This window comes from Myodes glareolus, chromosome 12, assembly GCF_982192425.1.
Source record: "Myodes glareolus chromosome 12, mMyoGla1.1, whole genome shotgun sequence".
In the NCBI taxonomy this organism is placed as follows: domain Eukaryota; kingdom Metazoa; phylum Chordata; class Mammalia; order Rodentia; family Cricetidae; genus Myodes; species Myodes glareolus.
Window position 1 is genome coordinate 51,145,000 of NC_142037.1, and position 24,575 is coordinate 51,169,574.

Sequence of the window (24,575 nt, forward strand, 5' to 3'; positions counted from 1 at the left end):
TCTTTGGCATCTATGAACAGAACTTGGTTCATAGTACTAATTAATTTTATTAACATGGAGCTGAAAGGAGGTGGCAGCTTAAATAAGGACATCAAATGTAGTGGACCCCAGCAGACTAGTTGTGTGTAGCTGCCTTTGACCTGAAAGTTAGAAAGGACTTCCTCATTACAAGTAACAAAGCAAACGAGACGTTAGAGCACGGAGTCTGCCTCCGTCACCCATAGAACACGTGCGAGAGAAGGAAGACATAGCTCTTTGAGTGCAAGCAGCGAGTTTATTTTCTTTGATAAGGAATTAACAAAGGAACAAGGCCAAAGAAGGTACAATTGAAACATTTGTGTGCGGAAACTTTTCTTGAAACGCTCAGATTGTTACTACAATATTGATTGTCAACTTAAAGAAATCGAAACCCTAGGTTTGTTCAAAAATAAAAATGTATTTCTTGGGAAACTTAAGAATGGTAATTTTATTCCAGAGCCATAATTACTAGGGTAAAAGTACTCTCTTGACTAAGACCAAGAGTTTGGGGCAGTACTCTGATACTGCACGCATACATTCCAACTTCATATTTCTACTTTGCAAAATGCATGTGCATTTTGCAAAGAAAGTGCATACATTCCTCCCTTTTGGAAATGTGCTCAGATGCCTTCCAGTGTCGAGTTAACATGAATCAACAAAGACAATAATGAGTGTGCTGGCCATTACAGTTCTGGTACACAAGTTATATGTGTTTTTGATGCTGCACTGAAAGCATCTGGGCTAATACAGATAGCAAATATGGAATACATATGGACAGACACCAGGTCTTCACCTTAATGAGCTTTCATTAATGTTGAAGTGGTAAATATTATGACCTAGAAGGATGTCATTTTCTTAAAGACACGTGGTTGAACACATGGTTGCCCCCTTGATCTCTAGAGCAACATGTGTAATTTAACCAGCAAATACAGAGTAGATGAATACCAGGAGACAAAAAAAAAAGCATTAAAGCCCATTACAATCTTGAATAAAACCACAACTTCAAGTACATGGAAAAGCATTGCAATCACGTATTCAGCTTTGTATTTTCTAATATATATCATAATTTAAAACTATATAAAGTCACTGACATAAAAGCAACTTCTCAAGTGTTACAGCTGAAAGCATGGCTTTGTGTTTGGCTTAATCATTTTTTTTTAAACCAGTTTAATTTATAAAGCTCGTAATCTTGCCAGCAGGGCTTCAACTTCAGGAACTGATTCGCTTTTAGAAATAGAGCCATGAAGTTCCATTTCCTTTTTTCTGTTGCTTTCTGCGTTACAGGCTTCCTTCTCGACTGCCTTGATCCTCCCTGTAGACTTACGAGTGTCTAGATTATAATTAAGCTCCTTCGCGACTGGAGTCCTGGTGGAGTTGCCATTGATACTGTGGTGTGGACGTGACCCTTCTGTCAACTGCACTTTCTGGTTTTCTACAGTAAGGAAAAAAGAAACAGGAAACTTGTCAGTGTGAAAGCCAAGGTCCAGGTATGTTATAAAACATGATTTAATTATTCAATAAATAAGTCCTCTCGGGCAGACTAAAAATAGCCAGTAGAAAGGCAGACATAAAGTAAATATGTAGAGGTTAAGAATCAATAGAATTATAGAAGACTATTGCTTATTTTCTTCTTTAATGTCGAAATAACAGTGACCAAGAAATTATCAGAGTTTTGTCCCATGCTTCATTCAGGATTTGGGTCAAACACGAATGAAACGCAGAGGCCTTCCTTAACCATTTCAGGTGGGCCTTGTCTTGATCTTCCCTGTCACTCTGTTCCTTCCCTCACAGCATCATGGCAAGCACATGTGCCCACTGGGTGTCTTTTCACTAGCATGTATGTTCCACAAAACAACAGCAACTTTATTTTAAACACTGCGTAGTGTCAGTATCTATAATAGCCCTGGGTAAACTGTGTTCGGTAAACACACTGGATTAATAAACAGTCTGCATAGATTATGACCCAACAGAAAATTAGACTAACAAAAGAATTAGAACAAAAGTAAGGAGGAGTCTCCTAAGAACTTGAAAAAAAAAAATCCATCAAAAGGAATAATGAAGTTGTCAAGCAAATTGTATTTCCTAGCAAACCATAATCAGATACTTTTGTCATAATAACACTGAGTAGTACGTCCCCATCTTCTCATGTACCCATGCACACAAGAACACAAGCATACAGGCAAGTGGCTGTGCTCGTGACTCCATAATAGGCAGTGATTAAATGGCCGATCAATTTTCTCAAAGAGACCTAAAATTTCTTCTAATTAACTAACTCTCACATTTTACAGCCTTATGAGCGACTCTCTCCCAGATCTCCAACTTTTAAAAAGCAGATAGCCTCAATATTCATGTAACCTTGAGCAGGGTTTGAAAACGGCTCCAACAAACTTGACATGACATTTAAAGTTTTTTGGTTATTCGCTGAGAGATGTTCCATTATCCCAATAGTAATGACTTTGGAGCGCAAGCAGTCACTCATGACAGTGTGTTTTATGTGAGCGCTGAAAATTCCAACCGAAAACAGCTTGTACATTAAAAGGTGGCTGCCGAAGATATTTACTGCACTGTCATTTCCTGACCAGGGGCTTCCCGTGATGGATGAGTATTTTACACAGTTTCTTGGACAATCTCTACAAATTTCAGAAGTATGATCAGCTTTTAGCTGTTGGAAGAAAATAAATACACTTTTCTTATCACTTTCTCTATCAGGTGGGCAATTGTTACTCAAAAATCAAAATCTAGCAAAGCAGCGATTTTTTTTTTCCTCTCCCTTAGAGGAGTTTATGGGCTGCAGCTCATAGCGCGCACTCTGTGCCTGCAGCAAAGAATACGCAGGCCTGGTGGTTCTGCAGTTCCCATGGTCACATAAATTAATTTTATCTCGTATCCACCATCTTCCCCCAAAAGGAGTGTGGAAAATGTATTTGTGGCTAAGTGCTGATTTTCACCCAGTGTACCGCCCATTCCCAAACCTTTCTATCATCCCTGGCCATTTGAGGTCTTGTACACTACTCCATCATGAGACTTCCCGGGCAGTGCTATTTAAAACCTTGGGTTGCTGAGATTACACTGGCAAGAATATGAATCTGGTAATAAAGAAAATAATGCATAAAGGTTCAAAGCTTCTATAGCTATATACGGTCAAGGCCAATTCTGTATGTGGAAAAGTAAAAATGAAAAAATTACATGGGATTTTATGTAGACATGCTATGAAATCTCATCTTAGATAATTCAATCCCCTTGAATCTCAGATTCAAATAATAAATCTCAAAAGTAGCTGTGGGGATAAAGGACCCGATCTGGGTGGCTACTGTATGGTGGTACTCTCCTAGTTAGTGTTCCTATTGCTATGATGACCCCATGACCAAAGCAGCTTGGGCAGGAAAGGTTTATCTGGCTTACACTTTCCCATCACTTTTCCCTACGGAAGGAAATCAAGGCAGGAACTCAAACTGGGCAGGAAACTGGAGGCCGGGAGCCTGCGCAGAGTTATGGAGTAGCACTGCTTACTGGCTTGCTCCTCACGGCTTGCTCAGCCTGCACAGGGTGGCTTTACCCACTACTGGCTGGGCCCTCCCCTATCCATCACTAGTCAAGAAGATGCCCTATAGCTGAGTCTTATAGAGGCATTTTCTCACTTGAGGTTCCCTCTTTTCAGCTGACTCTAGCCTGTGTCACGTTGACATAAAACTAGTCAGGGCACTTACCCTTCCTTATTTTTTCAAAACCTACAGGGGCTGCTAATCCGTCATCAGGATATAGGGTTTATGGGGAGGCTCTGCCCTGACTTTCCAGTGCTTAGGAGAGAGGGCAGAAATACTATCTTATGAACATCCTGTATTTATTAAGCAGCACATCAATTTACAAAGATTAAATTCAACACCATGTTACAGACTGAGGAGCAAAAGCAAAGAGAGGTTTGGCCATGTGCTTAGGCTAGTTATTAAGTCAGTGGCAGAAGCCAGACACTGTCTCAGGAACAACAGAGCTGTCTTAGGCAAACATCAGATGTGGCTGAACATCTTTCTGCCACAGAAAAGTGCTAAGTAATTCAAAGCTGAGTTTCACAATAACTTTGTAAAGCCGAGAGATACAGACAGAAACTACCTTCTCAGAGCACAGTCAAGGTCACAACACCATCCCTTTCGGTCCTAGTCTCAATTAAATTTGATGACTGAATTCTAAGCATGACCTCAATCCATTGCAAAATCTGAATCCATTCATTCTTCCATTTTCCTAGGCAACCAGCTCATACACCTTCTTCTCTTTTCAAACCTCCAGCATGTCTATCCTCTCTCATTTGGTCCCTAGATGCAAGTAACTAACTTCCACCAAAATGAAACTTCTACCAGAAGCTCCCCTTAATGTCCAGTATCTACCTATACCTTCCTTCCTGTTAGGATGGATCAACATTCCGCCACCCTGAGAAGAGCCTGGAAGCTCTCACTCCTGCTGTGTTACTGACAAGCCATCCCTTTGGCAGCTAGGCTCTCCCTACTGAACTGTCAATGTTTAGTTTTCCAATGATCATTCCTGTTCTGGCTAGTTTTATGTCAGCGTGACACAAGTCAGAGTCACTTGAAAGGAGGGAACCTCAAATGAGAAAATGCCTCCATAAGATCCAGCTGTAGGGCATTTTTAAAAATTAACGACGCATGTGGGAGGGCCCAGCTCATTGTGTGTGGGGCCATCCTGGGCTGGTGATCCTGGCTTCTATAAGAGACCAGCCTGAGCAATCCACTAAGCAGCCCCCTCCCTCCATTATACCCTCTGCATTAGCTCCTGTCTCCAATTTCCTGCCCAGTTTGAGTTCCTGTCCTGTCTTGCTTCCGTGATGGACTACAGTGTGGATAGGTAAGCCAAATAAACCCTTTTCTCCCGGATTCTTTGGGCATGGTGATTCATAGCAGAAAGAGAAACATTAACTAAGACCATTTCCCTCAGCATCCAAGTTTGTTGTGATAACTCCAAGCTCGAGAAAGACATTTCTGTTTGCTTTCACTTCTACCCCAGCTACACACTCAGTGCTTGGTTCCTTTTAAAGAAAAACCCTTTGAAGGAACCAGGTTCTTCTCATTCACATTCCTCTTGAACCTGCACTCATGGTTTTGACATTTGACTCTTCTCAGTCAGCTCCTGTGAAAGTCTCAGGTGAACTGTGTGTTGAGAAAAAGGAGGACCACAGCTATTTGGGCATCTCTGCCTACCAAGCTACAGCTGAAACGTCCAGCATAGTCCGGGTGTCTCCTTTAGTGCTCTGGTGTCTGAACTTCTCCGGAGGCTAAGGTCAATAACAAGTGGGCCAATGCAAGCAAGAACAGTCAGATCCTTCTGAGACTCAAAATGGCCACGGGTTTGCCATTTGGAATGAGATGATAAGAGAAGAGCACGGTGTTTGACACCTCTGTGGTTTCAGAGACACTTTCATGGGAAGCCATGGGTAAGATGGTGTGAAGAAGGCACAAGTCAGCCTCCAGACCGCTGAAAAATAGAAACGTGCTTGAAGCGCCTTAAGAGGAAGAGCTGGCAGCCCTGTTAGGAGTTCCAGATAACTTTTCACTCCCAGAACCCATATTCCCCTCTGCACCCGGACAGCCCATATCCTGGCCCTTACTTTCGATTTGCATGATAGTCTTAAATAGCGAACAGACAACACAGGGGCAGCAGTTCTGTAAGTTAGAGTGCATAGGTGTGTGGAGGCGTAAGTAAAGTATAATCTGATGTGCAGTTAGATTGTTTTTTGTTTTTCGAGACAAGGTCTTGGAACTAGCTCTTGTAGACCAGGCTAGCCTCAAACTCACAGAGATCCACCTGCCTCTGCCTCCCGAGTCCTGGGATTAAAGACGTGAGCCACCACTGCCTGGCTCAGTTAGATGGTTATAAATACAATATGGCACACTTGGACAGATGGACTCAGTGAAAGGTGAGGCTGGTGCTGCGATCAAAAGAGAAGCATTCCATTTATCCTCCACAGAAGTCTTTGCCAACACACATTTTATACCGGATACTAAATGTACTAAGGCAAAGTAAGATTACTGCTTAATTTTCTAAAGGGAGCACTTTTGTACAATTTTATGAATCAAATCTCGTGCTTTCCTTTTTTCCCTTTAAGATATTACAATTGCTGTCTGTGTATGATATGTCCAGGACTCCTGCCAATACTCAGGGCTACTGGTAATGGCAGCACAGATAGACGAAGAGCCAGTTACTGTTCTTAGTATTAAGCTCATAAAGGACCCAACCCACATACCCCATGTATTTGTATGTCCCTGGAAATAAGCAGGGCAAGAACACACACTATTTTACTTTAAACTAGGAAGACTCACTAATTCAATTTAACTCACCGTATGATTCTTACTATAAGTGAATCAGGGAGCCCACCAGAGCTTTACTTCCCCCTGTGAATTAAAAGTTGTACTGTTGGAAAGCAAATTGATCTTAAACACAGAGATCCCAGTGGATATAAACATAAGAATCAAAGCTGTAAACAATATCCAGTGTTGGGTTCCATATGGTGGTTGGCAGAATATAGAATTAAATGATAACAACATTCAAAAGCTCTAACATCCTGCGTTAGCATTCCCATTGCTTCCCCAGAAACACAAAGATATGGGAATCTAGGAAAGATGCTGGTAACACACATACACACACACACACACACACACATGCCCCCCACACCCGTATGCACATACACATGTGCGCACACACACGTTTGTATGCACACATGTGTGTGCGCGCACACACAAACACACACACACACTCACACATGTGCACACACACACACACACAGAATGTGGCACCTAAACGAGGAAGTATTTCAGTCAAAAACCTGGTGGACGAAATCCTTCTTTCTTTAAATCAGTATCCCATCTTCCCTCATCCTGTGGTACTCATGGGCGCTGGCTTCTTAGGAGGGCCAATTCTCCAATGAGAAATGAAATTGCTGCCAATGGCAAACCTGGCAGTTTTGACCAGAGGAGGAATGTAGAATGCTGGTGTTCCAACGTGACTTCAGTGACATTCAGTCTTCTGGAAATCTGGTGTTTTCTTTAATAGTTCCTTACCTTTGCTCTTAACTATTGTTTTGACCTACTAAGTAGCTGTGCTGTTTCACTTCAACAGCATTTTTATTAGGGGACAAGGAGTGAATAACCCATAAATACAATTTTTAAGGCACCACTGGGTATGTGCAACCGTAAAGTGTGTGATAAATAGATGTTTTTTAATCTATGCGACAAGTAAAGGTAGTGTTGGCTTCCAGAAATCAATATCTCCGGGGTTTCTTACTGTTGATAAGCTGGTACTATGAATAGTTGTCTCCCCTTAGCTTCATTTTGTTCTTTGACACATACATATATGCATGTGTATATATATGTGTGTACATAAAACACATATACACATATGTCTATAAGTATATAGACTATACATAAAACACACACATAATGATAGAAGTGTAAAAGGTCATTTTATGTGGCTAAAATCCTTAGAAGTACCAAGTAAGTCATCAGAAACAAATTGTGTTAAAGCATAGACAACTTAGCACAGTGCACCATTCAAACAATAAAGAAACCTCCGGATTGAGAAGTTAACTCCTAAGTCAGTATGGTTTTTGTAAAAGCTCAAATACACAGACTTTCTCATCTCATCATCTCGTAGGTAAAAGTTCAAAGCAGCACAGCTGCCTTGCTAGTCTCAGTGCTGGGCAGGCTGGGACTGAGCATATGACTGGAAGGAATCTTCTAAGGGCCCAGGCTCAGTAAGGGAAGCCCAACCCCTTTCCCTTAAAGACAGTGGCAATGGCAAGGCCCCATCCTGCCACTTTCCTTGCTGATAGGCCATGGGCTGTTTCCCATCCAGATCTGCTGCGCTCCTACAGCTTGAGTCTTAGTAATCCCATTTTGGTTTCCACCCCACCTTTCTGAAACCATTCCCTAAGAGTACCCAAGGCCTCCAGGTTCTTATATTCAACTAAACTATCTCTTGCTTCATTTTCCCTCTACACATGGAACAGGTGTAATAACAGCTGTGACTGGGTTTTGCCACAGTTCCTGGGAGGTGGCCTTTCGGCCTCGGGGATTTTGTTACTTGTGGTAAGATTCCCAGATCTATAGGTGTGACGGAACAGCTGGTCACACACAGTCAGGCCAACCAATGTGACTGGGAGGATGAGGTCTGAGGTGAGTGATAGTAGCCTGTTCTCTAAGCATGGCAAGGGCCATTTAATTCAGTTTTGTGGTCAATGATTGGACCAGTAAATAATGAGGCCTTCATTTTAAACTAAGGACAGTTAACTTCAGTTGAGTTTTCTTGTTTGGCAATATATTTGTCCCCTGGTACTCATGTGAAATTTCGTTTGCCTTGGACACCAAAATCTGCAAATGCTCAAGTCTCTTATGTAAAATGATATAGTATTTCCTATAACCCATACACATACTTCCATGTGTTTTCAATCATCTCTAATTACTTATAAAATGAATGTTATGTAAAATAAACCATTATTTAGAAACAATAGAAAAAAGATCTGAACACAGTCAGCACAGATGCAATTTTTTTCCCCCAAATGTTTGAACCCTACAGTGGTTGAAGAAACAGTTGCTGAAATCCCCAAATCCAGAGGACTTCCATGGTACACATGCGTGCGTGCACACACACACACACACACACACACACACACACACACACACACACACAGTTAGGAACTTGGTGTATCATGCCATGTCCCTGTGCCAAGAGGGTGAAGTATTCCTGAAGACGGTGGATGCTCTCCCTGTGTCTGGTTCTGATTTGCATCACTTTGCTAAACTTAAGCTGTAATGGTGTCTGCTCACCTGAATCTCATCACTCTAGCCAAGTACTGGAACCGAGGAAATTAGAGGAGTCATTGATCTTATGTTCAGAAGGGGGGAGTGGTCAGAGAGCCCCAACCTAGTACCTGGTGACTCAAACGAGGCTGTGTTTTCAAGGATTATTACATATGCAATTTTAATGTAGTTAATTGGTGTCAGAAGTCACTGCAGGATATTGTTTATAACTTACATTATTATTATTATTATTATACAATAAGATCAAATGATCACATGGCCTTTATTATAGGTTTAGTTTATATAATTTATAAATATATTTCTGATACGTCTTTGTATTTGATTTCTTTCAGAAATTTTTATTTAGATTGTGTGTGTTCATGTTTTGTGTGTGTGTGTGTGTGTGTGTGTGTGTGTGTGTGTACACGCATGTGTACCATGCAATACATGCAGAGGTCAGAGAACAACTTTTGGGATCTGAGTCTCTCCATTCACTTATATGAGGGTGTTGGAGCTCACGCTTAGGGCTTCTCTCAGGCAGGGCTAGAGACAGAACTCAAATCATCGCAGTCCTGGTTGACATTGTCTACTGTGATAATGCCCCTTTACATATTGACAGAGTTATAATCTTTATCTGAGTCCTGCAGGCTGGGATAACACAGTGCATCATTGTGGGTGGCATTCTGTTTTATACATCTGGGTCTTCCACCTTCTCCAGTGAACTCTCTTAAGCAGCCATATCTCTGTGTTCATTTCTCACAAATAGGTCCTTGGGCTGCTTTTCTGCCCCTCCTGCTTTCTCTCACCCAAGGTTCCAGCTCAGTCATCTCTTTTCAGAAGATTATGGGTTTGGTTTCCACCCAACAATAAAGCTTCCATGCAGTGCACCATGGCACCTGTACACGTTTCAGCACAAGCACTCGACCACATTTCATGGTTGAGCATACATCCTCAAACCACACTCCCACATGCAGAGTGTCATTGTGCTCCTTCCAGCCAAGGGAGCCAGCTGCCACCTCTGTTTACTGTCCCATGCTTACAGCTATCTAGGCCCACCATGCTTGTGATCACTGATGTGTGGCTCGGTAGGCACTAAGTAGTTGGAATACTGCCTGTCAGGGAGAGGACGGTAACAATTTGATCACTTGCCCTTGTGTTTTATGAGGAAAAGTTCTGAGAAATAGCAGGATTTGGTTGGACAGTACAATTATTAACCACAAAATATACATTTGAAAGGTCCTTAAGATTTGTATTTTTGTGTGTGTCTTTTAGCCCTAATGACAAGCATTAACACCTCCATGCTATCAGGAAGAAACTGAGGTTGAGAGGTTGGTGTGCTGCCAAGCCGATACAATTATCGTCACTTGTTTTTGGAGAATTCTATTTAAATCTTAGGACCCCATGTTTTTGAAGGCCACAGTAAACACAAACTTAGAAGTGGAAAAAACACATATATCCAGGGAGGCTGGATCTCTGTGGGCATCGCTTGGGTGCTCAATGGAAAATGACCACTTAAATAAATACATAGGAAGCTATTTTCTGAAGTCATTTATAAGCATTCTCTGAGAATGTACACTTTTAAGTAGTTCCCTTTGTTTATATTTTAGATACTTTCTAATTTCACATCAGATATTTCAAAAGCACAGATGTTTTTTCTGAATGGGTAACTTGGGTATTTCTATTCCATTCCGTTTTGATTTATAGAATCATGTAATGTTGAATTGTGTAATCTTTGGATTGGAAAAACCTTAGTTATTTGGCAGAACCATCTATCCAAAGTTTAAATTCCATTTGCTTAGCTTTGAAAATAGATGGCTTAAGATTGCAGATTTCCAGTCAGATCCTGAAAAATCTCACAATCACAAAGCAATGGATTCCCCTCTGGGCAACTCTGAAAAGATCACATATTTATTTGCTCAGCATTGGTTCTCATGAAATTTTTGTCACTCGCTCTACTGACCTCCTCTCCATCAAAAAAATTACGGCTCTGTTAAATAAAGGTAATTCCTTTTACACCTACCAGTCTCCAAGTATTTGCAAACAAACACCAACCTATGATGGGGAAAGTTACAGAGACAGCCGAAACAAGCTTGTGGGAACTCATGAACTCTAGACTGAAAGCTGTGGAGCCTCCAAGTGATTGAACTAGGCCCTCCATACGTGGGAGACAGTTGTGTAGCTTGGTCTATCTGAGGTGCCCCTGACAGTAGAACCAAGATCGATATCCCCGGTACACGAGCAAGCTTGTTGGAGTACACGAGCAAGCTTGTTGGAGCCCATTTCCTAACGTAGAAAGCCAATTGATCTACGACACAATGTATCTAATTCTTACTTTCTGGCTCCTTGAAGACCCAGCATTGACTCCAAAATGGCACTATCAATAGAGGCGTAATAAAAGTCACAAATGGGCTGTATATGCAATATAACAATTTACCAAAGCTATAATGCGTACTGAAAAAATCAGGTAAACTAATTTTAATTAATGAATATTATTTCCAACTGGAAGTGAAAAGCAGTCAGTTAATAAAATTTTTAACATTGCTTTTTTTTTGTTTTCAGTTGTTACAAATAAACTGTTATTTTGTATTTGTTGCACGCCTTGTTTCCAGCCAGTCATATTTTAGGAGGACAAGAGCTATCTCTGCAGCTGGCAGCTGCCCTGTCTACACATAGACACAGAGCTTCTAATGGTGCTGATCGTCTTGCAACACTCTGGGGGCTGGAGATGTTCACAGGGAATATCTGTGAGGAGCAACAGTGTCTCACGTTAGATTTGTACTGTAAGAAAGCTAATCATTGTCCACAGCAGTGGTTCTCAACCTTCCTAGTGCTGCAACCCTTTAATAAAGCTCCTCATGTTGTGGTGCCCCCCAACCATAAAATCATTTTGACTGCTACTTTATAACTGTAACTTTGCTTTTGTTATGAGTTGTAATGTAAAACATCTGTGTTTTCTGATGGTCTCAGGTGATCCCAAGAGGTCACGACCCACAGATTGAGAACCACTGGTGTATAGCCACAGTACCTGAAAGTACCTGATTTTGAGGATAAACAGGAAAGCGCCTCGTTAGTATTTGGGTGGGAAAAACATAACAATTATAATCATTACTATTACAAAGTTAGTGACAATAACAAAAGCCAAAATTAGTAACAGTAACAAAAGGAATTTTTAAACAATAAAGTTCAAATTTCAATAAGCCATATGCCAAAGGAAAGCAATACTGTTCATTTATCCAAGCTTACTAAAAATACTTGTATTTAGTAAGTCACCCAAACCAAGATTCTTAGCTCACTTTTGCATGGATTAGTATATGTAGCTTTGTAATATGTTTATAAATTTTATACTGATCTCAGTACATAATCAAACAGAAATGTGTTATCCAAACTTTATACAGAAATAAAGTGCAGATACCAATATATTCTTAATATTGAGAGGAAAAACTTCCCCAATACCCAATCTCTATGATAAATAAAGAAGGAAACCTACTGGTGGAATAGGTATTATTGTAGGATGTAATTTTATACAAATACCTGGTATTCAAAAAGACTGAACTTCTGCTGGACCACACAGCCAAGATAATAACACACCTTGAGATCACTTAAGACTTGGTGGCAATCCTGCTGCACCCTCAGCCCTTTAAAGATGACCCTGCCTATAAGAGAACAGTGTAACAGCCAGCCTTACTCTGCTTTGGATTTTCCATGCAATCGGTTTTTTACAACCTAAGGTAAAGTGCAGCTTTAACCTGAAATTATATACTCCTCCACGCCACTAACTGTGAGTAATCTAAGTGTGTTGTGGTAATCATTTGCGGTAGATATCCAACAGGTTGAAAAAAAATCTTACACAATAAATATCTACCACAAATGTGTCAAAACCCATGAGGAGATAGGCTGATGGTGTCTGCAGTTCTTGTTCGCTATTCTGGGTCAGCTGAGATCAGGGAAATAACTTCTTTCCTTGAACAAAACTCTGTTAGAAATTTCTGTAACGTATCTTTCATTCGGTTCCCACATAATGCTTTCTGTGTTGTTCAATAAACACAGAGAAAGCCCTTTGTATAGGGACAGGCTGCCAAACATAGGACAATCACAGATAGGCCAGTAACCTCTAACTAGAGGCTGATGGGAGCCATCGTGAGAAAAGCAGAGCATGCAAATTAAAACGTGGGTTTGCTCTCGGCCAAATTAATCCAAGATGAAGAGCTTCATTCTCACCCCTGAATGTGACAGCAGTGCATTTTAGTGCCTCTGAAGTTATTTTTAATGTGTTGTTATCAATAATATACATTATAAAAGGAAAAGCAGTGGCGCTGAAGAAAGCAATGCTCCAGTGTGCAGTGTTTCACTGTGATCTTCTCTTATGTACAGACAAACAGTTACACATTCTTGGAAACTTGGGTTTTGTGAATGGGAAAATAGACAAAAGCCAGAAATTAAAATCATACTCACAAAACTTGAATTCTAATACTGACATGTCTTCTGCCGCCATAGTCCATGAGATGACATTTTTATCTAGCCTTCTAACCTCCAGGAGACCATGTTGCCCTTTAGGGATTTTTGTTTTTCTTCACTGTTGTGCAGACCACGGAAGCCAGAAGCATCTGATTTACTAAACACAATCTGCCTTTGCAAATAAAGTTGGTTTTTCTTGTTTGACATTCTATTTGTCAGAGCAGGAGGTATGCCAGGGTAAGGGTTAGCTGCCTTTGGGAAAAGCTGATAGACTGGTCTGTTTTGATCGTCCTCTTCAAGGCTAAGTAGTGTTATTTTTCCCCCAATCAACGGTACCAAGTTCAATTATATGAACTGGTACTGTTTTTAAGAGTTCAGACTCATACACTTCAATAAAAGGGATGGAATACAGCATCTGAATTGAGACTACTCTTCCCTCCTCCTAGTTCCAGCATGAACAGAGGACAGTAAATCTCTCAGGTGACCTTCCTCAACCTCCATTGTTACAGACTTCCAGGTACTGCCCTTCTCCCTGAAGGACAATTTTGCATGGTAACCTTGGACAAAATGCTGATACATTCTGAATTTCTCTGAGTTCATACCCCACATAGACTGCCCTATGGCCAAAACAGAAACAAACAAACAAAAAGACTAGCCAACACCTTGAGCACAGACTATTCTACTCCAAAGGTGAGACTGATTTTACAGGTAACTCTATGATAGCCATTGTTCTAAATTCTCACTTCGTGTTTTTTGCTGTTAAAGTTTGCATCGCTGTCTCCCGTTAACAGGACCTTGTGTGGCATCTTTAAGCAAAAACAGGTATTAAATAAAACAAGTCATACAGTAGAAATAATCATTGAATCCAGAGAAATGCTCAATAGCTTTAAGTCTTCTGAGATTCGGAGGGAGAAACATAGCTGAGGGTAAATGTACGCTCATTTCTAGAACTGTCATGTACAGACCCATGGCTCTGGGTGCTGCAGTGCCCCTGGTGCTTAAACCGCAGTCTGACCTCTGATTGTTTTGGCTGAGTGAAAAAATATAGACCTTCATTTCAAAGGTGAGATCGTTTGGATCAGCAAAATAACTGAGGCAATGAGGACCTTTCTTAGAAGCTGCTTTTTTTGTTTTAATGAGGAAATCAGCAAAAGGAATAGGTCAATGTCACTTATTTTCGTGCAAATAAAATCCCCAGTTTGGTTTCTATGAAACTCCAGGCTGCACTGGGATCTCTGAAAAATTGCTTTCGGTAAACAGGTCATTTTTACTGCTTCCTCGGCTGCGGCTGTGCTTTCTAAGACTCCGTGGACACACAAACAGATCGGACCACACAATTCCCTCCTTCCATTTACTGCTATAGATTCCTGCCTCGGGCTCTTCTTGCCAGCAGGGACTGTTAACTCAAAGCCCTGCTTCCACTCTCTTCCTGGGGCTTTGGAACACCTCCTGTCTCTATGGTAACACAAAACACAAAGCACTAGAAATGTACTGTACAGTGGGCAGGAAAAAAAAAATCAGAGTACAGTACTCTTGGTAACAGGGAAGAAGGTGCTGGCAGCAGGTAGACAGACAAGGAGGAAGGATGGATAATTGTCCTTTGTCCACTCATCAGACAGTTGCTCGGAAGAGCTACACATGCCAGTGTGGAAGAGACCTTGGAGTCTACGGAGCTGTATAATCCACATGGTATTTAAAATGAAGAAGAATGAACTGGGGAGCCACAATAGTCATACATTCCTAGGAATTCACAGTTCATTTAACTACTGACAGAAGTAAGTTCTCTGTCAAATAAGCCCCCACATTTACACATTATGAAAGACATTCACATTGACATCTAATAAATACATTCTAAATACTTTCAAATACATTACAGCCAGTACCAAGAGTCACTAATCTATATACAACAGTTCTAAAAATGAGCTTAGATTTATCTTCAGCTATGTTCCCCCTCCATATCAATTAATTAAAACTGTTGAACATTTTTCTGGATTTAATGATTGTATTTTCTGCTGTATTACTTCTTATTTCATAACCTGTTAATATTTTTGCTTAAGACATCAAGCAAGGTCCTGGTAAGGGCTCAGGGAGACAATTATACAAAGAATAAAAATTTACAAACTATTACAGTGTGATGTACTTTCACAATAATGCAAAATAACCTCACAGAGCAAAATACTTCATTTTTAATGTTTGTCACAGTTAAATATTGCTCTCAGTCTTTTGAAGTAGGACACTGTAATAAATGCATGTCTATTATTTTATTGGTTTGAATAACCAGAAGGTTCAGATCTCTAAATTATTGGTCCATTGCAATTTGTTTCCTGGCTACGGACAGCATTTTTTTAAAAGTTTGTCTCCGATACATGTCAACATATATGAGGAGTATTAAGGAAACCAAATTGAAAATATTTAAGAAGTCCCCACATTTACACATTATGAGAGACATGCACATTGATGTCTAATAAGTACACTCTAATACTTTCAAAACACTTCATGCAAGTCTATGCAACACTGCTTGGCACTGCTACTAGAAGCTGACTAGGAACAGGAGGTCTCCTGAGGATGTGTGGAGACTGTTTGGTTATGGGACAACCATTTCCGGTACCTGCCCTCACAGTGGAACAAGGTTGGCTCCGCGTTCACCCTCTGAAACCTCCCTCTAACACAGTGGAGCTTCACGGAAGCTAATTTTACTTGTAAAACTCTTACTTTAGAAGCTCATATTTCCTTCCCTAGTCTCCCTCTTCTTAAAAACACCCAGTAAACTAAGATGTAGCTACAGTTATAGCCACTAGAGGTCAGCCAGTTACACCTGTCACTAATGGATTTTAGTGGGCACAGTCAGATCGGGAGTAACTTTTGGTGATTTTAACAGCATGAAACAAACATTCCTTTACAGGACATTGCTAAACCACACACAGCAGCATGTTTGCTGACTAATTTGTTCCTAAAGCGTTTTTGGCATGGGACTACTTTCCTATATTGGCTTTCATTTTATCTAGAAGAGAAAAAAGAACGTGATGACTGGGTCTTTGCAATGAATGGAATCTCAGAAAATAAGAAGGCTGCAAGAGCTGAGCACAGAAGCAATGTCAGCGGTTTTACCAAGGCCACTCGGTAATGGAACCTTAGTGAACTCCCCACTCAGTCACGTCATTCCTCAAACACCCTGAACATTTCCTCCAGGTACAGACAAATCTTATGCATCTACAGACCGACATATTAAAGAGTAATTATAATAGGTAAAGTCACTCATTTGCATAGTGAGATTTACTACAGGATACACCAGATCCGTGTTAATAGCACAATTATGAACTATAACAGAGCCCACAGAAAGCTTAGATTTAGCAAAGTATGTTTCAACCCAATCATATTCACTTTTTCAATGCCTTATCAATAAAACAACCACAGGCATCTCCCCCTATTATATGATGTTTTTAGAATGTTGGCAATAAAAATGACACTAAGCAACTCAAGTACCCATTCAGTGCCAGTGGATACACATGTACGTGGTGCCATACTTGGATTCATAGCTGAATAACGTCTGAGGAAGGAGATTTGAAGTGTGCAGAGACTTTCCCAGGCATGGGGAAGTACTAAGTTCCTGGCTCCAAACCATAGTGCTGCTGTTTAAATAACGTGGAAGATGAGGCAGGCAACATCACTGTCTCAGAGCTAGGCATCAAGACGAAACTATGAGACTCTTCAGTTTTACCCACACTCTTCCTGACAAATGCTCTCAGACTCTATTGCGCTCTCCAGTGAGACACAACCAGGAGGATTTATTTCCAGGGATTGTGCTTGAACTGTGCCGAGTACTATCTGTTCCTGTTTGTACCCGCTGCTGTGGAGCTTGTCACTCGCAGAAGCAGCAAACCCACGGTTCGCATTTGCTAGAACACTCAGTGGCATTCCAGCACGTAACATTTTTTGTTCATAAGTACTTCTTGTGTCAAATGGAAGGTTCAGAGTTATAAATTCACTTTCTAATGTTTCAAATCAAGAGAGATAATCACAAAAGCCTTGGTTTATTTTAAATGCTAAGCTTTAGCCTACTGTTTTCTCACTAGTAATCAATGCTGGATGAAACTCCTTTGAGGAGATGATGCAATTTCTTAAATCATTTTATCTGTATTCATCCAATCAGCCTCTCTGATCACCTAGTATCTCTGAAATTTCGCCAATGTTCCCTCCTGATGCCCGTGATGCCATCTGCCACTTCCCTGTCACTGGATTAGGCTCTCATGTTCATGTCTTGATCCGCCTGCCACATGTTCAGTAACAAGAACACAGACTATTCAGAGTCTGTAGTCTTTCTGTCCCTTGTAGTATTAAAAACAGAAGTTTTCATGGTTCTGTGTTATAGTTAAGAATACAATATGGACAGTATGCTTTTGATCATTTATCAGAGTGAACAGTGCCTACACAGCTAAGCTGACCAGGGTGTCAGAAGCACAGTGCACAACAAACAGGCCTGGTCCTTGGCTCTAGCACGCCACCAATCTAACCACATCTATATGGTGTATCCTCTGAGATACCTGCGTATGCCTTGCAACGTACACCAGAGGAACAGCGAGAATAGAACAGTGTTGAGGCTTTGATTATGCCCTTCTCTGAAATAGGAGCTTTCTATGCAACCCAGCCTGCCTCAAACTCCATAGGATCCTTTCTGCCTCTGCCTCCTGAGTACTGGAATTTCTGGTATGTGACACCACACATGGCTCTATGCCTTTAATTATAGGCACTAACTATAAAAATGCTTTATTAAGTGTGACTTATTTTATTCCTTTTGACAAATGTCAGGATCTGTGTCTCTTAATAATAACGCCAAAAGTTTAAGTGCTGTGTGTTAGAGTTCACAGGAAAGAAAATACACAGGGCAGAGGCATTTGCAGAGGAAGTGATGGATGAAGGGGACAGTAAGAAGTAGATGGTGAGGATTAATTAGAGGAATCTAAGGAGAGCTAACAAGGTACCATATCCCTCGTTCAAACACAGTTGGAGGAAAAGCATGCAGGTATGAAGTATCCGAATCTAGACCAGATTATCCAGGATGAACTGGACAGGACTGGAAGAAAATGTAATGAACTCAGTGTTCTGAGTCCTGACTCTGAGCTCCAGACCTGGTTGAGATCCTGTCTCACTGAAGTCTTCTTCTCCTGTTGCCAGTGCCACACAAACAGTGGTGGAAAAAAGGCTCACACTTACCATTTTATCTTAACTCTCGCTCAGTGGCCCACTACTTGACAGTTAGGAACAGGGAAGAATTGCACACAAGTCAGCGCTGAGAAAGCCTCCTTAAATCCAGGCTGTTTACTCCCAAGCCTTCCCTTCTTTCCTACGGAATCCCAAACAGGAGATATACTTAAATGTCTCCTCTACCATCTTCTGTGAAAGAAGCTCTCAGTCTGCTGGTGATAATGTTACCCCTGGCTATACTCTGTGTGAGCTAGGCATGACAAGGGTCCTTTATTATGTTTCCCAGTTTGTTTTCCAAACTGCATGAGGTTGTTAGCATTCTATGACATAGGAAAAACAAGGCAAGCAAGCAAACAAACAAAACCCTAAACCAAATCAACCAACTAACCAACCAACCAACAAAGAAAGGAACAAACAAGACTTATTCTTTGTGAGCCGATGGGCAGCATTCTTGGTGTGCTGCTGCGACTGGCTCCCTTTGGAATCTGAGGGCTCCCAGGGTCTCCTCCTGCAAATTGAAAGCCTTTTACTGGAGGTGAAGCTGGCTTTATCTCACCCCCTGCTGCCTCGACAGATTTGGTTTTAACTGAGCTTACTGCCACGGAACAACCTTTTCATTTATCAAGCAGTATGCTTATTGATTTGTTTGGTCTTTGGTTTTACATGAAAGAGAACAACAACAACAAAATTTCCTCTGGCTCATCCACTTAGCTGCAAACTCTACACTCGTGACTACAGAAGCACAGGTTCTTTGAAAAGGTATAGGGGACGTCGTAACCCTTCCTCTCAGTTGTCACGTACTTCCAACATCCTCCAAGAATTCTCTTACTCCATTCAGACTATGCCTTTCCTCCTTTCTTCTCTAAAACGGACAAACAAAACCTGATCAAGTAGATCAAAGGGTTTCCACATAATTGTTTTCAAATGTGCAAATGTACCCACTACACAGATATAAAGCACTGCTAAGAATCCTCACGCAAACCTTGCCAGCCACTCCCTTGGACCTCTTCTGACGGTTACACAGACACAGTAAGAAGACTTCTGAGGACAGACAGCTCCCAGTTCAAACAGAACTACTGACTCTCTAAGATTATTCAATCAAGATATATCTCTAAATGTACGTTTTAAAAAAGGGTAATTTCATTTCTAAGTCTTTCAGTGCATATTTCTTTAGGAAATGCTTACACGTATTATCATTAGACTCATAGCTACAGTGATAAATTCTGAGATATGTATTTATGAGCTAATCTGACGGGAATAGGGTGGGTGGATATCCAAACTCTGAATGACAGATCTGGTGGGAATGGCAGCTGTAATGCTCATGAATTACAGCTCATCACCATTTAAAGTTATCTGACAGCTTCCTGATAAAGCTCAATTACAGAAATATCAAGCTTGAGGATTTCAAGGGTCTAGACTTATTAAGGCAAAAAAGAGCCATGGAGAGCCTTTTGGGGGCTGGAGGATGGGAAGGAGACTTCTTTTTCTTAGAGACAGAGGCACATTCCACATTCTCCTAAATGTTGGTGACTTGTAAACAACTTCCTTCCATTCTCAGGAGTGAGTGAGACACATTTGTGATAGGTCCTTCCTTCCTTCCTTCCTTCCTTCCTTCCTTCCTTCCTTCCTTCCTTCCTTCCTTCCTTCCTTTCTCCCTCCCTCCCTCCCTTCCCTGTCTTCCTCTCTAAACACATTGCATTCATAAATAAAGTACAAATGAAGACACTGACAAGAACTATCCAATGAAAGCTTTGTTTGAGTAAATTACAATGCTCTTGTGTTTTAGCAATTTCCAAGCAGTTCATCGATTGGCTGCTTACTAAATAGGTCTCATGAGAGTAGGTGTGTGGACAGAGCATCATATGTAGTGCCAGCTGTATCCTCCTGGGAGGTGGTGACCAAGAACAAAATTGAGCCCATGAAGCTAAAATGGATTACTCTAGTGACAGGAGTGGGAAATAGCAGAGGATCAACGGCTGATATCACTATGTGGAGGTAGCTGGTTAATATGATGTGACTGTCAACTGTGATGGAAGGATGACATTGTTGTTAGTTATGTGGATAAATAATCACCAGATCATATTTAAAAAACCTGTACTTCAAAAAAATTGGAAAATCTAAAAGAAACAGACAATTTTCTCGATAGATAACTTTTACCAAAGTTAAAACAAAATCAAATAAACAACTTATACAAATCTATAACCCTTAAGGAAATAAAAGCAGTCATTAAAAGTCTCCCAACAAAAAAAAAGCCAGATGGTTTTAGTGTAGAATTCTACTAGACTTCCAAAGGAGACTTAATACCAATCTCCTCAAATTATTCTAAGAAAGTACAATCAAAATGTTAAATTTATTTTATGAGGACACAGACACCTTTATATCAAAACCATACAAAGATTCAATGAAGAAAGAATTACAGACCAATTTTGTTCATGAGCATTGATTAATAATACTCAATAAAATACTGGCAAACTGAATCCAAGAGCACATCAAAAGAACATCCACCATGATCAAATAGGCTTCATCCCAGAGATGCAGGGATGGTTCAACCTATGAAAATCTGTCAATGTAATCCATCATATAAATAAACTGAAAGAAAAGAAAAAAAACAGTATGATCATCTGATTAGATGCTGAAAAGCCTTTGACAAAATCCAACTCCCCTTCATGACAAAAGTCTTAGATCAGGGATACAAGGGACATACCTAAACATAATAAAGGCAATTTATAACAAGCCTTTATCCAACATCAAATTAAGTGGAGAGAAACGCAAAGCAATTCCACTAAAATCATGAATAGGTCTGTCCTATCTCTCCATATCCATTCACTATAGTACTCAAAGTTCCAGCTAGAGCTGTAACACAACTGAAAGAGATAAAGGGGATACAAATTGGAAAGGAAGGAGTAAAAGTATGGCTATTTGCAGTTGATCTGACAGTAGACATAAGCAACCCCTAAAATTCTACCAGGGAACTCCTACAGTTGATAAACACCTTCAGTGAAGTGGTCGGATAAAGATTAACTCAAAAAACTCAGTAGCCCTCCTATACACAAATGCCAAAAGGGCCAAGGGGAAAAAAAAAATCAAGGAAACATCACCCTTCACAATAGTCACAAATAATATAAAATATCTTTGGGTAACTCTAACCAAGCAAGTGAAAGACTTTTACAATAATAACTTCAAGTTTTTGAAGACAGAAATTAGAGAAGATATCAGAGGATGGAAAGATGCTCATGGATCGGTAGGATGAACATAGTAAAAAGGGGCATTTTTACCAAAAGCAACCTACATATTCAACACAATCCCCACAAAAATTACAACACAATTCTTTGCAGACCTTGAAAGGACAATACTCACCATCATACGGAAAAGCAAAAAACCCAGGATAGCTAAAGCACTCTGTACAATAAAAAAGCTTCTGGAGTTACCACTATCCCTGATTTCAAGCTTCACTATCGAGCTATAGTGATAAAAATCTCATGGTACTGCCATAAAAACAGAAAGGTTGATCGATGGAATTGAACAAAGACCAAGGTTTACACTCACATACCCATGGACACTAATTTTTGATAAAGAAATATACAATGGAGAAAAGAAAGCATCTTCAACAAATGGTGGTGGTCTAATTGGATGCCAGCATGCATAAGAAGGCAGACAGAGTCATATCTATCACCCTGCACAAAACTCAAGTCCAAGTGGATCAAAGACCTCAACGTAAAACCAGATCCACTGAACCTGGTAGAAGAAGAAGTGGGAGAACAGCCTTGAATACATCGGCACAGGCACGACTTCCTGAACAGAACAGCAGTCATGCAGGCACTAAGATCACATGAAACTGAAAAGCTTCTGTAAGGCAAAGAACAATCAAATAATCCAATTAAATAAAATGGGAGTACAGATCTAAACAGAGACTTCTCGACAGAGGGGTCTCAAATGGCCTAAAAACACTTAAAGCAATGTTCAACATCCTTAACTGTCTGGGAAGTACAACTCAAGATGACTTTGAGATTACCCCTGTCAGTTTGGGTAAGATCAAAATACACACACAAGAGACAGGTCATGCTAGCTAGGATGTGGAGCAAGGAGAACATTACACCATTGCTGGTGGGAGTGCAAACCTGTACAGCCATTTTGGAAATCAGTATGGTGGTTTCTCATAAAATTGGGAATTGATATACATTAAGACCGAGCTATACCACTCTTGGGCATATACCCTAAGGACGTTCCATCCTATCACAAGGGCAGTTGCTCAACTATGTTAACATCTGCTTTATTTGTAATAGCCAGAAACTGGAAACAGCATAGATGTCCCTAAACTTAAGAATAGATAAAGAAAATGTGGTACATTTACACAATAGAGTATTATTACTAAGCTGTTAAATAAATGGCATCATGAAATTTTCACGCAAATGGGTGAAACTAGGAAAAAAAATCGTCCTGGGTGAGGTAATCCACACTCAGAAAGAGAAACTTGGTGTGTACACACTTATAAGTGTATATTACCTGTAAAAAGTAATCATTCTGTGGTTTACAGACCCAAAGAGGATAAGTAACAAAGGCTCAGATCCACAGTCAAGTATTAGGTGGAGCTTGGGGAATCCTGCAGAAGAGGAGGACGAAGGATTGTAGGAACTTGGAGGGGGTCGAGGACACCACCAGAACAGAGCCCACCAATCAACTAACCAGGATCTATAGGGGCTCACAGAGACTAAAGTGACAAACAGTGAGCCTGCATGGCTCTGACCTAGGTCCTTGGCATATATGTTATGGTTGTTAGCTTGTGATTCTTTTGGGATTACTAACAGTGGGGACTGTTTCTGACTCTTTGCCTGCTCTTGGGACCCTTTTCCTCTCATGGGGTTGCCTCATACAGCCTTGATATGAGGTATTTGCCTCGTATTATTATAACTTGATACATCATGTTCAGTTAATATCGGCGGGAGGTGCTCACTGAAGGGAAAGGTAGATGCGGGGGTGGGTGGGTGGAGTAAGTATGGGGGAGACACTGGGAGAAGAAACTTTGGGATGCAATATATGGGGACGAGGTGTTGGAGAACAACGTCCTAGAGCTACAGGAGACCTAAGTAGCATTGGGCTTCGTGAGTTCATAATAAAAGTGTAAAGAAGGGTCAAGAAATGAGCTTTGCTGATTATAAATCTCACTTATATATGGAACCTTTCCGAGGGGTGATAAGCACAGATAAGTATCAAAGGAAGTGTCTCCTTTGTTCTTGTGTGATAAACTCAAGCTCATATTCAAAGTTAATACTTCAATTGCCAAAAGTTGAAAATCCCCGAACTAGATGTAGTATTCTGGCTTTATGCCACAGTTGCTGAGCCACTTCTTAGGGAAAAAAAAATTGCAACGGGTGTTTAAAATCTTTTCTCCATTCTGAAGTTCTGCAATAGTAAATATAAAAATGATAATAAAAATTACGTATAAACATTTAATGTTAAAATTTTCATGGGAGATGTAGTATAGCCCCCCAAACAGGAAGATCAATCACTAGTACTTTTGAAACACAGGAAAAGTCCCAACTCTAGTTTCTCACAGTTCTGGTTGCAGGCGGTTCTCTCTAAACTGCAGGCTTTACTTAGGATCTGAGAGATGCCATAGAGCTCTTTTTTTGAAAAAACAATCTTATAGTGGAAGAATAACAACAAAAATAGTATCTGTTTGCATCCACACTCCATATGATCAGGAAAGCCCACAGGTGGCGGCAGGCAAGAGAATTCTGGGCTCTAAGGGACCAAGTAGGGAAGCACTTTAGGCTTTTCTTGATTTAACAGTATTTAATAAATTCAAGGATTTTTCCCCACTGAGATAAAGCATAAAAATGTGCTCCCTGACGAACAGGGTCTTTGCTTTTTAACCTACTCATCGCGCACACACACATGTACTTTGTCGTAACAAAGATGCTCTCCGAGTTCCTTTGGGCTAGAGGTATAGAAAGGCTTGCAGATGATCAGGATGCCTTTTGCCTGGCTCATGTCTGAGAGTTTACTTTACAGAGACAGGATAAGCATAGCCTAAAGCAGATCCCGTCATCACACACTGTCAGGCTAAACCACGAGTGCCGAAGAGCTGCAGAAAGAGCC

General features: G+C 40.6%; 1 protein-coding gene across 5 annotated transcripts in view; it reads right to left on the bottom strand.

Moving 5' to 3' along the window:
* Positions 1-254: 254 nt before the first annotated feature.
* Diaph3 (diaphanous related formin 3) overlaps positions 255-24,575 on the bottom strand; it is a 452,383-nt gene continuing 428,062 nt past the window's right edge. For all 5 annotated transcript variants that reach the window (XM_087912260.1, XM_087912261.1, XM_087912259.1 and 2 more), the window contains one exon: positions 255-1,450. In XM_087912260.1, the coding sequence (XP_087768386.1) occupies positions 1,191-1,450 (260 nt within the window). In that variant the 3' untranslated portion in view covers positions 255-1,190. The remainder of the gene's footprint in view (positions 1,451-24,575) is intronic.